This window comes from Manacus vitellinus, unplaced genomic scaffold (assembly GCF_001715985.3).
Source record: "Manacus vitellinus isolate BGI_N305 unplaced genomic scaffold, ASM171598v3 scaffold_20_pilon, whole genome shotgun sequence".
NCBI classification, from domain to species: Eukaryota; Metazoa; Chordata; class Aves; order Passeriformes; family Pipridae; genus Manacus; species Manacus vitellinus.
Window position 1 is genome coordinate 10,067,529 of NW_021939471.1, and position 14,371 is coordinate 10,081,899.

At 36.7% G+C, this 14,371-nt stretch overlaps 1 protein-coding gene across 1 annotated transcript in view; it reads right to left on the reverse strand.

The window, feature by feature from the left end:
* PARD3B (par-3 family cell polarity regulator beta) overlaps window positions 1–14,371 on the reverse strand; it is a 371,837-nt gene that overhangs the window by 220,450 nt on the left and 137,016 nt on the right. Inside the window, exons 5-6 of the mRNA XM_018071589.2 lie at window positions 12,743–12,834; window positions 2,818–2,904 (exon numbers count right to left, since the gene is read on the reverse strand). Of these exons, the coding sequence (XP_017927078.2) occupies window positions 2,818–2,904; window positions 12,743–12,834 (179 nt within the window). The remainder of the gene's footprint in view (window positions 1–2,817; window positions 2,905–12,742; window positions 12,835–14,371) is intronic.

Here is a 14,371-nt window from a genome sequence, read left to right on the forward strand (position 1 = left end):
ATAATTCAACATAGATATATCCAATGATACCAGTACAATGCCCAAAAGACCCTGACAACCGTGTGTTTGTGAAGAACTTTTATAATCAATCTTTGTCCACTAAATTCCATACCACATCAGCATCAAAGGCAGATGACCTTTAGAGACCATTTTCTATTGGTTAGACTCCATAAAATATTAATGTGCAATTTTCAAGGTGCCAGAACTCCAATCACAAAACAGAAGTCTTGTATTTTTGTCTCAGCTTCATGAGCCCCTCATATATAAGTCCACTCAACAGATTTGCAGCATGCCATTAACTATTTCGAATGACACTATATTCACTGTGCATCTGATTTTAGATTAACTGTATAATAAGATTTAAAAATTTATACTTGTGTCCTATAAATTATGAAGTGAAAACTTGGTTCCTACTGAATATTACTTCTTCAAAAGATCTAACAGAAAAAAAAGTGTTTTAATAGCATAAACATTCTCTTGCAACCTGTGTTATCCTTCACCTAAGGACTCCAAGAGACAGTGGTGAGGGGCCGCAGCCTTTTTGATGACAATCAAAAATCTAAATCCTAAGAACTAATGAAATACAATTATGTTAAGATGCAAACCAGTAAAAGTAGAGAAACAAAAGAAATTACAAATTAAGCTGTTGCTCACTAATCCTGTGTGCTGAGACGCTGCATCCATATAATGCAATAGGACAGCCCACTTATCTGGAACTTGTTGTGTGTGCTGCACTGAATGAGTGGCTTGAGTTACATATGCTGTGGCAGCCTAAATTCATTCCTCCATTACTTTTTTTACACAGTCTCAATTTTAGCATTATTTTAATGCACTATTAAATTTTAATTTCGTTTTTTCATTATATTTAAGTGCAAAAGAAAGGGGGGAATTATTTCCATTACTTTTGTAGTTCTGTAAACTACGATTTTGTAAATTAGTACTATTTTTTAATGACCTCTTAAAAAATCTGTGGTAGCACCAGGCTAAAGCCAGCATTACCTTATTAGATGATAACTTTACGATTGAAATACCAGACCAAGTTAGTCATGGTCAGTATGTCCCTATAAATTCTATCATTTCATTAACAGAAACAAAAGATGCTCTCCTGTACTTTCTCATGTTATGATGAGTTACAGTTTATACACAAGTCTCGGGCTTGATTAAATAAGAGAGTCAAGCGATTTAAGTCACTCTAGTGCTTTAACAAAGGTATCAGTAGGGTTCTGCCAAGGGTCATTAACATTGCTAGACAACTGTCTAAACAACAAGTAGTTAATCTCTCAAAGACTATTCTGCTCCAAGGGATCCCCAAAAGCATTTGTAAATAGGGACATATTAACATGCATGTAATGTAGACCAAAGAATGCCCCTTCTTCATGGTTTTAAAGGTTGCACTCAACACAGTGATACTTGAGTACAGAACTGTATTTCAGTCACAATAATTACTGATTTTAATAGCTTGCAATTTTATCACTTTTTTTTTTTAATGAATGATCTTGAAATACAGTGTACACACTACAACTTTTATGGCATGCCTATATAAAATCTGCATTTCATAGTGCAGTTACAAACTTAAGTGCCTCTTTCAAGACAAACAGGCAGCCTGCACAGCCAAGGACACAATTCGGACCTCCTACAGTTCCCATCGAAGACCAACTTTCTTCTTGAGACAGTGATGACATTTTTACAGGCAGCAGGTGGACATCTATTTTCCCTTTCGGTAAATAAAACAATCCTAATTGATTTGGGTCCACTTACAAACTCAGATCTTGCCAAGAAAACATTTATACACAAAGGCCTTTACAAGGTAATTCAATCCTTCACATTCTCTGTCCTACATGCAAGTTGACAGTAAAGAAACATTTGAGAATTAGACAAATTTTACTTTTGCAATAATTGTCTTTGTGTTACAGGTAGCCATTTTACTATAAAGTAGAGTCATTTATAGCTCTTATTCACGGTTGCCAGGGTCAAATTAACTCTCTGGCTAAGCCTCTGTATGTAAAATTTCAGGCTAGATTTTTTTTTTATTTTTTTTTTTTTAACACATCTGAGTTACATAGCTTGGAAAACAGTTATAACAAAAATGCTGACGCAGTCTTAGCTACAGCACATCAATATGAGCACACTGCTATAATAGGTTTTTGTGATCTCAACAGACTATGTTAAATCATTTATAATTAAAGTAATCGCATTGTGACAAAGAAAAGTTCATGATATAGTGCACATTTTATAAATGCTATACAACCAAATCTGAAAGATGGCTTGAAAAATATGAGATGTGAACAGGCAAGCAATTTTTTTGACTTTTCGTGTCTGATATATCACTAAGGACAGACCTATGCAGAGACATCTCATTAGGAAAATCCAAACAAAACAAACAACAATAAACTGGAAGAAACAAACAAAAAACCAGCAACACAACCAAACCCAACTAAACACCACACAAAACTACAGTCTAGCTTGCCATTCAGAGAATAAAAACAGAGGCAATTAAAAGGACATATATGAACAAAGAGGGTGGTATTGACTGAAAGAACTGGACGTGGCACTTAGTGCTATGGTCTAGTTGACAAGGTGGAGATCTGTCAAAGGCTAACTCAATTACTTTGGAGATCTTCTCCAACCCAAATGACTCTATGGTTGCCCAATACAGAACTTAGGCTAGTTAATATTTCAGTAACAGAAATCAGTGTCATACACCAATTTTCTTTAAAGTATTTGTTTTCCTTATGGTAAAAAGGAGGTATTTGAAGACAAGCACAACTGAAATCCTTTCATTAATATACTTCTTGAGCAATGTAGAAAATATCTTACCTTCCACTCAAAGATGAAAAGAAGGGTACTACATGTATTCCCAAGGGTCCATCTTCCCCAGAAATCTCCACTGTTTTTGTCATTTCACTAAAAAAGAGCATAGGAAAACACATCTCATATGCTTATTCACAGAACTCTCTATGTTAAAAACAAATTCTGATTGATCAGAGAGTGGAAAGGGTAGAAAAAAAATTTGACTCAGAGCTCACTAATATATAAAATTATGATGAAAAGTAAAACAGCTATGCAATTCTTTATTTTTTTATATTAGCATTTTTGTATTTTAAAAGGGAAAGAAATCAGTTACTAGATATTTTCCTAAGTTAACTCCCAAGTAAATTAATTAGAATATTAAAGAATAAGCTTTTAAGTGAGGAGAGACTTCATCATCAAAAAAAAAGAAGGGGGGAGAGGTTATTCTACATATTCTTAATTTATGCTCCACATTAGCTGCTTCAGTCAATTTCCCCTTGTGGCCACATTATAAACATGAAGATCACACATTAAGGACATCAAGCCTATAAGCAAATTAGTCAAATCATATTTAAATATCTTGATTTCTGCCCTCAGTTGCGTACAGCCTGACAAACAAAGAACAAAACAAATTGTAATCAAAAGTGCAACTCAGCTCATTTTATCAAAAAGTTTCCTTCCTTAAACACCATTATCAAAACCCTCTATACTACCTCTGACAGATTTTTGCTGTTTCATTTCCTATTGAGTATTTTACACTGCCAGCCTTACAGTGACCTTTTCTCTATTCTGGGTGATCCTAATTTGAAAAGGAAGGTACTTCAATTGGCTACAACATTTAAAAAAGAAATTAGTAGCAGCTGTATTTCAGCAGATCACGTTCCTTCTCTCTATACCAGTGTACATCTTCTGTAACACCCCCTCCCCTCAAATTGTACTGAACACCATCGACAGGATTAGTGGCAGTGGACAGCTAGTGAGTATTTCCACTCATATCAGAACACTCTTACAGCACAAGCTACAAGCTCACCACGTGCATGTCAATCCTACAGTGCTGACAGAGCATGGCAAACTCAACCAAACGGCCCCTTTAGACACTGCCAGGAGTTAAAGATTCAGTCTAACTGATGCAAGGGCAGGCTGACAGTGGGGATAATAGTTCTGACCTTCCTCCAAAAACCATACAACGCATCTAGAGGGCACATGTTTGCAGAGTAAGATGACCAAGCTGACTCTTCCACACCACCCTGCCCTCCCCCTCAAATTTTTTTTCTCTAGTACAACGACTTCCTCTGGGATCAGCTGACTGTTTTTGCTGACCCATGGTCTTATGATCATTTGATATGATGCAAGAATCAGCAAAAATGTACCAGTATAAGGCAAGACTCTGTGACCAGCCTTCAGGTGGCAACACACAGTTACACTACATCAGATACAACATAAAAACACGTAGCACAGCTAAACCCTCTCACAAGGAGCACAATTACTAATGACAAGAGTGAGTTTTGGGGAGGTTTTTTTCTTGTAAACTATTCTTCCTAAAAGGCCGATGCTGTAATGAATTTATGTTCCATAAAAATGAAATAGAAAGACCCTGAGCAACAAACCACCACTGATCCCAATGCAACGGGTTTACATACTAATGTATTTATAACACAGGCACCATCAACAGGCATTTGCAGATTTTTTTCTTTCCTGTATTGCCCCTCCTCATTAATCAAAATCCTGACAAAATCTTCCTCTAGGTTTTTTTACATATACTTTTTTCTAGGGAAACTAGTCAGAAAAACTAATCAGGGTGGTTACCAAAAACCTCAACAATGAATTCATAGGAAATTAACTCCTCTTTGAGTTCCATCTTCTACTTCCTTCAATTCTCTTAATACACAAAGAAAGATAATTAAAGGGCTACTTTTATTGTCTTTTGAACTTCTACAGCACCAAAATGCATAAGTAAAATAAGTAGCCAAACCCTACAGATCCAGAAAACAATCAGAAGTAGTGAATATCCTTTCATTTGTACAGGGAAAATTTAAATAAGTTACAGTTATCCCCAGATAACCCTGCATGTTGCTTAAGTACTTCAGGGAAGAGTTGTCTTCCTGGGCAACTGTGAAACAGAGCAAAAAGTTTTTTGAGAGCTATCACGACAGACAGGTTCACTGTCATATTAAATCAATGCATTTACAGTTATAAGTAGGCTCAAAGCCAAAGAAAACAAACAAGTGTATTTTTAAATCTAACATGAAATCTACACACTAAGAAAAATAGGCTTCTTTGTGTAAACCAATAGCTCACATGTACATTGTGTATTACTTTTAAACACTGAGGTACATCCTAAAACTTATGGATGTTCTAAATATGCAGAATAAGACACTCTGTATGCATATATTAAAAAGGGTACTTTGGAATTACAATTTTAATCAAAAATCTATGAATCTAAAGACTTCTTTTTCTCAAATGTGATTCTTAATTGCATCTGAGAAGAAAACTTCCCTTCAAACCAACTTTCAAGAATCTTTGAGGACGTTATCTTTATATTATACCTATGAAAGCATGACAGTTAAAAATTTAAAAATTGGGACACCTGGGGGTTGGTTTGTTTTTTATTTGTTTAGCAACTTCAAAGATTAGAAATTCAGACAAATTTGGCATCATTCACTCATTCTGTCCCTCTCTGGGCACATTTAATCTGCCCATGAGAACAGCTGAACTCACCTGTGTACTATTCCACATTGGCTTACAGTTTATACTATACTGGAGAAAGTATTCAGGAATAGGGCATGCCTGAATGAAATCCTAAGTAGGATGAGCTTTAAGAATACTAATTACTAAACTCCATAGGCACAAGGGACAAAAAGATGCTGGGACTCTTCAGTTTGACAGAGTCAAGTTAAAAAAATTTAAAAAGGGAGTGGGAGAATGCAGAATTGCTTTCCACTGCAGGTTGATAACTGTGATATTGACAACAGAGAAGGTAACTTATAGATTTTCTGTAATATTCAACACTTTTAAGAAACAAACCAACCCCCAAAATAGGAAAAAAATTAAATTCCATAGGTTAGTAACCCACTAGTGACGTACTCCTATTTTAAATCTCCCCTACAGATCTTAAATGCCTTTTGCAGTAAAAGAAAACACAAGTCCGGCCTATCCAGTGTAAAAGTCATGGAGTCCAATTGCTAGATGGGGAGGAGAGGCTGGAAGCATTGCTGAGCAATGCACAGAGGGTGCCTCAGTGTGTTACTGTTTGTGTCTCCTGTACGTTCTTCAAGGAGCAGACAGAGCTCCTACCTCAGAAAAGACTGCCCCTTCTGAGTTTGGAACTCAATCTCTGTGGAACACATACAGATGTATTCTTACAGCAGTCAAAATAAGGGAACTTTTAAAAAGCATTTATGTGGGTGAAATTTATCAGAACTGCAGGGCTCACCCCAACCAGACCCACAGCAACCAGGTTTCTTCAAATGGCACCTCCCTGCCCCTCACTGCACTGAAGGTGCCTCAGAGGTCTCACTGAAGAGAGAACACCTGCCTAGTATGACCTGATCAAAGACCACATTCAACACTGTGCTATTGATTTTTAACCTGAGGGAGCTGTCATCATTTACTATTTAAATTCTTCATTGCTTGATGTTATTGATTTCTGACAGATTCTTTACCGTCTATCACATTTGTCTGGAAGGCTTGCCATGCATATTATTAAAAATGTTGATGAGCACTGTTTAGTAAAGAGAGAGATAGAGAAGGCATACACGTGTGTAGTGAGCGTGCTCGGCACTGGTAATATGGAAAGCAAAATTTAAATGGAGTGCTGTACATTCAGCGGTGCATATTTAGTGGTGAATCAATGTGATCCTCAGGTTGGCAGTGTCCTCGCTGTCGAATACTATAGCTCCCTCTCCTGAAATCTGTATCAAGAATTAGCAGTTTGTCAGTTTTGCAGTGGGAAAAGATCTGTCAGCTGAAAGCTTCTCTGCAAACTACCCAACAACACTCACAAACTGATCCGAGCCACTGAGAACTCAGAGATGCTTAAAAGGGAACTCTCTCTAGAAATAAATGGTTTGGAGTTTTGCAGCCTGGCCTGGTTCACTAAGGTACTTTGACCTTCCTCAGTTAAAAATGCCAGGAGAATCATGGTAGCATTTCTCTTGGAGAACGCAGTAGACACAGCCTAAAGCAGATTAATTGTTTTGCAACACACTGAAGACAGTACCTTGGAAAAGCTGCTTTCTGCATGGGTTAGTGGGCAAAACTTGTCATCATGTGTATGTCACAACAATCTACTGCCTGAGTAAACACAGATCAAGTATTTATCATTCCAATGGCATTTTCCTTTGTGATTTTACTCAACACTTTCTCATGTGTCTAAGAAAAGGTACAGATTAGTAAGATGCTATATCTGAAAAAAAATCTTAGTGCAGGATGTCAGTGTTTCCCTTGCAAACAGAAAAGCACAGCTGATATTCTGAACATGCTTTGTGGTGTTTTATTGACCACAGTCAAGTAAAAGACAAAATAAATGTTACTCAAATGTAGAAAGTTCACAGATGAAGTTATTAAGCTGCATCTCCTTGCTTGTTCTTCACGGTGCCTCCAGCCCCACCAGGCAATTCCAGCAGAGAATCCATGGACAAAGGGTGTTGACATTTGGTAGCGAGCACAGGCCTACAGGTGATGTCAAGTTCCCACAGGGGACTTTAACAAGGAAGACTGCACAGATTTATCCAAATAAAGAGGGTGGTGACTCTGTCCATGTACTTTTTTCACAGACTAAGCTAGTACAGTTACTGATGGTAATGAAGTATTTGTACTCATTCTTCCAGAGTAGTCAGCAAAACTGAACCTGTCAGATAGCATACTTCCCACCCATCTCCTACCCCTTTTCCACATTTTTCCTTCCATCTTTTCAACTAGGTACCTAAAGGTCTGTTGAAAGCCCTGAAGAAGAAATTGAAATTCCAGATGTTAAATAATGTGGACATACTCAAATGATGAAAATCCAAACAAACAGGGATGGAGAGCACCCCACAGGGAGAGGAGAACACAGTTGAAGGTGTAGTCAAGGATAAGCTTTCCAGGCACAGTTAAGGAAACTGCTCACTCTTTTACAAGAGACAGGCAAGTTTCAGCTGCTCCATTCTACGCTAGACTAAACAAACAAACTACCCACAAAGTTCAAATATTTACTATGAAATAAGGCCAGATTCTTCCAGTTTCAATTTGAAGAGGAAACAAATCACCTTCTCCTAACTAAAATGTGTTAATCCAGATTTTTTGTCCCACTAAAATTAGTTAGTTCTCACACGATTAACTATCTAAAGGTTTGGAGAGAAACCAGACAGCCTGCAGGCACCAGAGTTTTGTGTCTTTTTTGTCTTTAAATCAAGTTGTTCCAATTCTCTGTTAGACTAATGAAAGACACAGTAGGTTAAAAAAGGAAAATACAGAGAAGGAAAAAAATTCTGCAGCTACACTTTAATTATGTATCTACAGTGCTTAAACCAAGGAACTGACCCTGACCTCTGCTAAAAAGAAGTGGGAAGACAGCAAAACAGAACATAATGAAAACACATAATGAATTATCTATGCATAAATTACCCTTTGAGTTCCAACTAATCCAGTGCTATTAAGCTAAACATCCACTTCCAAGCAGATTCATGTTTACTGTTTCTTAACACCATCATTTTTACTAAAAAAAAAGCAAGGTTTACAGACCCAGTATTTCAATGAACAGTGGGCGAAGGAACTCAACGTTAAAGGTTGTGACAAATGTCTGCCTGACAATCTATAGAGTATCAAGATCCTGTTCTTTAAAAATCTTTCAAACCTAGTACAGAACATGAAAGGATGCAAGAAGAAATACAAAATTTTATACACGGATGGCATTAGCTTGGTTTCTTTTGCCCTGAACATTATTTTTACCAGCAAATAAACAAAATAATTAAAAAAAAAAAGCCACCTCCAGAATTTACAAAAAACGTTTCAATGACCCAATGTTCAACTCTCAAAATGTCAAATTAAAATTTTCAGACTCCCGAGGGATACAGTCCTGAAAAATTTCCCAGTCTTTTTCTAGTGAAATGTTTTAAGAGGATCCAGGCAAAACTTCCCACTAGCTTCTGAGTAGAAGAGCTAAAAAACCTCTCTGTGGCCACTGGTTTACCCAACGTGCAACTCATTTCACCTACTTAAATCAGTAAACTGATTTTCTTCAAATGGAACAGTTTTCCTACTTGAGTGAGAAGTATAAACCAATCGAAGTCTGGAGCCTTTAAATTCAACTGTTTGGGATTCACAATCATGAAATATTAATCATGGTATTCTTTTTTTATGCTTCCCTCTGAAATAGCCATTTATTGGCTGTGGTCAGAGAAGGAACCCTGACCTCAGACAGGTTGGTGTTCAGATCATTTTTTCAGGGTGATAAGTTGCTATTTTGCTGAAGTGCTATAAGACCTTCAAGATTACCAAACTCAGTGAAAGCCACAGGGACAATATTGGTTTTCTTTCTTCTACAGCATGGAAAAGCTTCCATAGCATGGAGTAGCTCACAGTTAGGCTGAAGTATCAGATTTATTAACATCACTGAACATGGTTTATTTAAATGGCACATTTAAATGAAGGCTTAAGGTATCACGACTTGGTGGTCCTTCATGGCCCTAACACCTTTGAAATACAACAAGGAAGATACCTGAATAAATCAGAATTATAAGTAACACTTTCTTTCAGAATAAACAGTATAAAAGGAGTCAAATTAGATATTAAGATCCCAGTTTTACCAGTTGTGGAAAAAAATAGTTTTCTTATTTAATATTTTATTAATAAAACCTTCTTTACTTACATTCAATCAAATTAAATAACAGTGAGATAGACGGTCTCTAGTGACTTACTATTTTCCTTCATAAACCTATTACTCCTAATGAAAACACTTTTGGAAAAACAGTTTAAAAAGCTTCACTTAGAAGAAAAAAGCCAAACAAGAATCAAATTTACTGCCTTAAAATTTAAATTCTCTGACTTTTATAATTCCAGTGAATTTCACAGAAATATGAACTAACTTTGCTTTACAAAATAATGTATTCAGAATTCCTCTAAAGTTCACTGTTTGAAGAAACTGAAATATGTTACAAATACTTCAGTATAATTCACAACTTTGAGGAAGAAATCCACATAGCACCCACCTCAACTCCTGCAGGCAAAAAAAAAAAAATAGTGTTTTCTAAATTCTCCTTAGGACACAGGAACTACAAGCAAGGCATATTTTGGTAGAATAATTTTACTGGGACTGTATTTAAAGAAAGACTGATCATTTCTCTTTATTTTGGTTTGGTTTTCATTTATTTGGTTGGGTTTGGCCATTGTTTTTCTGAATGCATCAACCTCAAGATTAATACAACTCATTTAAAAAAAAAACAATTACAACCAATGCAGAAAGATTCTTGGGAATACCCTGTTCTGGCCAGCTTTCCCTCTGCTCCCTGTCTGTTCCACACTGATGCTCAGGCACCAATCAAGTGGATCCCTATCTATATTCTTTACCACTTTTCCTTCCACAGTCCTCCGTCAAGACAGTTAGCAGAATTCAGCAGAAATTGTAAGAGAGCCACAGAAATTTAGGCTTATTATTGACTGTTTTTTGACAAGGTCAGAGGAGACTTGGCCATTCCAGAAAACTGAAAAACCCTGAAAAGCATCACAGAGGTTTTTCTTGTCAGCATTTCCAGTGACCACCAAATTATGAAGATTAAAAAGCAAATGAGTATCACAACCTTCTTCTGAAGAATGCCAAATGCAAGCAAGGAATTGTTTAACTTGATAAACAATGATACGCTCTTAAAAAATTCCTGAGAGGACTTAGAGGGTCTAATCCACCCTAGTAAAGTCATAAGGACAACAGTAAATATGAGCATAGTGTGCACAGAGCTTGATTAATCCCCATTACAAATTAACGGATCGAGAGACAAATGAGTGCATATATTTGGTGATGCATAATAATTACCTCAGGTGAAACAAGCTGTAGAAGTCTTTAGCAACAACATTCCTTAAAGAGAAAATAAGCATTAGCAACTAAACTAAGTTCTATACCTGCATGATGAACACTAATCAGCTGGCATGTAACTTAGAGGCCCGACAGGTGCAGAGAAAGCTGGAAGAGCACTCCAGTTCTTTTTCCTAATGAGACCATTCTAAAAATATGTACCAGTATTAGCAGGCAAGAGAAGAAATTAAAAAATTGTATATGCACTAGGTGACAAGGAGGCCTCCAAAAGGGAGGAAAAATACCAGACAGTGAGTTGAAAACCACAACTGTACCAAGATCATAAAATCTCCCATAACATAAATGAAATTATGACTTAAAGAGTAAGAAAAACTAGAAATTATCTCTCTTGTATGGAAAAGACTGATTTTTGATACGTTCTAAAAAGAAAGGTAATCCTTCTATCAAAATCCCAGCATGGCCCAGAAGACCAGCAAGGTTCGAATCTCTGCTCTTGCAAACTTCCCCACAGGCTTTGGGTATATATTCATGCCTCTTTCCCAGCCTTCATGTAGGTAAAAAGAGAATATTAACCCTTGTTTTTTCTCAGGTGTTTGTGAGGACAAATGCTCTCAGCATGCAGATACTACTTACTTCATGGGTTTTATTTTATACTGTTTTGACAAACAACTATAAGCTGCAGAATTATAGCAAAGGATTATTTGCTATCACCAAAATCAAAACAGAGTAATTTTTCACATTTTAGCTGTCACACAGAAGTTTGCCATGTAACTCATCCTAATTTCATTATACAATGAAATATACATATACATATACCACTACAGTTCTGCAACAAACACAACATACTAGACAAAGGACTGAATTCCTTCACCTACCCAAAAAGGTGGTTTTAGCACAACCTGAATCACCAGTCAGAAGTGAAATTTCAGCTTATGGTGAGACAGGAAAAGAGCAGCAGGGAAACATTTTGCTCTACATTTACCAGGTCAAGTCCTCTAATGCCACCACTGACTGACCTGCTCTGTGACACTGTATTGCAGCCTGGCCTGTTAACTTGGTGTAACAAATTCAATCTGCAAAATCATTACTTTTCAATTTCATTTCAGACATTTAGAATTTTCCCTGTGATTTTAGGAACAATAAACACTGTTGCTCATCATTAAAACTCTTCAAACCACCTGGTTTCCCCTCCTCTGGTTTCAGCTATGCAGCTCTCAAGTTTTACTGTATTTGCTTTCAATGCAGATTATAGATCTACCTAAGTTACATTTAAAATTTAGACTGGTAGAAATTCAAGTTATTTCCCAAACTGTCAATGGGACTGCTCTCACCTTCAGAAATAGCAGCACTGGCCATCTCTAGTCAGTCATAAATGAAGAGAGGAAAAGAATGCATTCCATCTGACTACTCTAGTGAAGCAATGCACTGGGAAATATTGCAAATATTGGCTATAGCTTTCACAGTATATAAACACAGAGATAAAAATCTACTACAGGATACAGAAAGTAATAACCTTACCACTCAAAAACAGACGTGACACTTAAACTGAAGAAGATGATTTTAGGACTATATGGTTCAGTGAATGATTATTTATTGAGATATAATATATGACTGAAGAACAGCTTCTATCTTAAGGCATGAAATACTTGCAGGACTGAGTAGAAATCAAAAAGGAAGTATACAATAGTAGTATTATTTCTCCCTTACCCTTACACTACACACAGCACAAAAAAAACTTCATATTCATCAACAAGGGTAAAAGTCTGTCATGCACAAATATGTGCTTCAGTATATGAATTGAAGGATGGGAAAGGGAGGAGGAAGAAGAGGTCATGACAATGGGAAACACAATGCAGATTCAGGACTGCAGCTGGAATGAGAAGTCAGTCTTGTCTTGCATGTTGATAAATCATACTTGAGTCAGCATCAAACAGAGGATGTTCCTACCTGACAGGGAGTCGGGTCCTCTGAGCCAACAACAGTTCTGTGTGTCCAGTGAGGTTCATCTCCCCATCCTGAAAGGATGCCTGGGAAGCACCCTGTTGAGAGATTTCAAAGCACATTTTGAAACTACATACATAATTGTGTTTATATTTTTTAATCAATATTTGGAAGAGAAAGTCAGTCATAAAGTAATATCATCTCACTCACAGTGAGGACTGAAAGACCCATTCTGCATGTAGTATCTGTGACACAGCATTTGAAGAAACAGGAGGGTATCTAAAGTCCTGCTCCTCATACCAGAGTCCCACCATCCTTCCACTGGAGAAGCTTATGGTACTACCTTCGTGTCTGCCTATCCAACCTGAAAGTCACTCTTTCCCACCCTGAGCCTCCTCCTTTCTCACAATAGATCACACAAATCTTGGATAAACCAAATGGTTTTTTTTTTTTTTGGTTGTGCTTTGCCCCTTAGTAGCATTTATCTGGTAAAGATGTATTTTCACAGTAACTTCCCAGAACAAGAAATTACGAAACCATTTGGCCAGACAAAAATACATTGCACACAGGGTCCAGGCATTAATGATAAAGTTCTTGAAAACTATTATTTAACTTTCTTTTTGTGATCCTCACACTTTCAGTGTCTGCATTTTTTTCATACTGGGAGAGGAAAATAGTTACCAACGAGATAAGACCACTGTCAGCAGGTGATGTATTAGCTTTAACATACTGTACTTCATCCCAACTCTTATGGCAATAATGTAAACAGAGCAAATTCTGTAACAAAGACCTTCTTCGGAGAGGTCACTTCTGTCAAATCTGCAACAGGAATATAACTGGAAGACATAAATCTTCAGCTGTCAACACACTAAGATAATTTAATTCAGAGTTTGATCTTAACTAGATAAAGCCTAAAGTTAATCATTATTTTTTTTTGTTGTTGCAGTGGTACAGTTTTCCAGTGTATACACTTGCCATATCAAGTTGTCTCAAGGTAAAAGGTAGCAATGCTATAAATTAATTTCAAAGAACAAGGCCAACTTGATAGGTAATTTAATTTTCAATAAAAAGCTCTACACTGTATATTAAAAGTTCCAATTTCTCTCAAATGATGGCTCTACTCAAAATATGGCTTTTAAGGTTTGGTGTTTCCAGTTCCTCAAAGATTTGTAGAACTTATTTTTAGCTTATAAGTATCAAGAGACTTGGGGGCAAGTGTGGGTTGCTTTGCGTTTCAAAATAGAATCACGAGCAGCCTTGCAAGCAAACCCTTAAAAAATATAAATCGAGCTGGATTGCCTTTTGGTTCACATGCTGCTTTTGAACCTATAATATTAGTAGAGATGCTCTTTGTGTGTTAATTAGAGCAGAAGCCAACAGATTTGGCTTCAACTGCAAGACCAATACAGCTCAAAGTGAACTACTGTTGCTAGTAGAAGAACCATTTTTAAAAACTGTGTATTAAGTAACTGCCATCTCTTCCGATCACTTTTCACAGTGGAACCACATGCCAAGGAATAATTCTTGCTATATGAAATATATTCCATACTAAGATCATAAATCAAGAATTTGACCCCAAGCAGTGCATTACCAACAGAAATCTCACACACAGCCTTCATATGTTGACTTCATCTT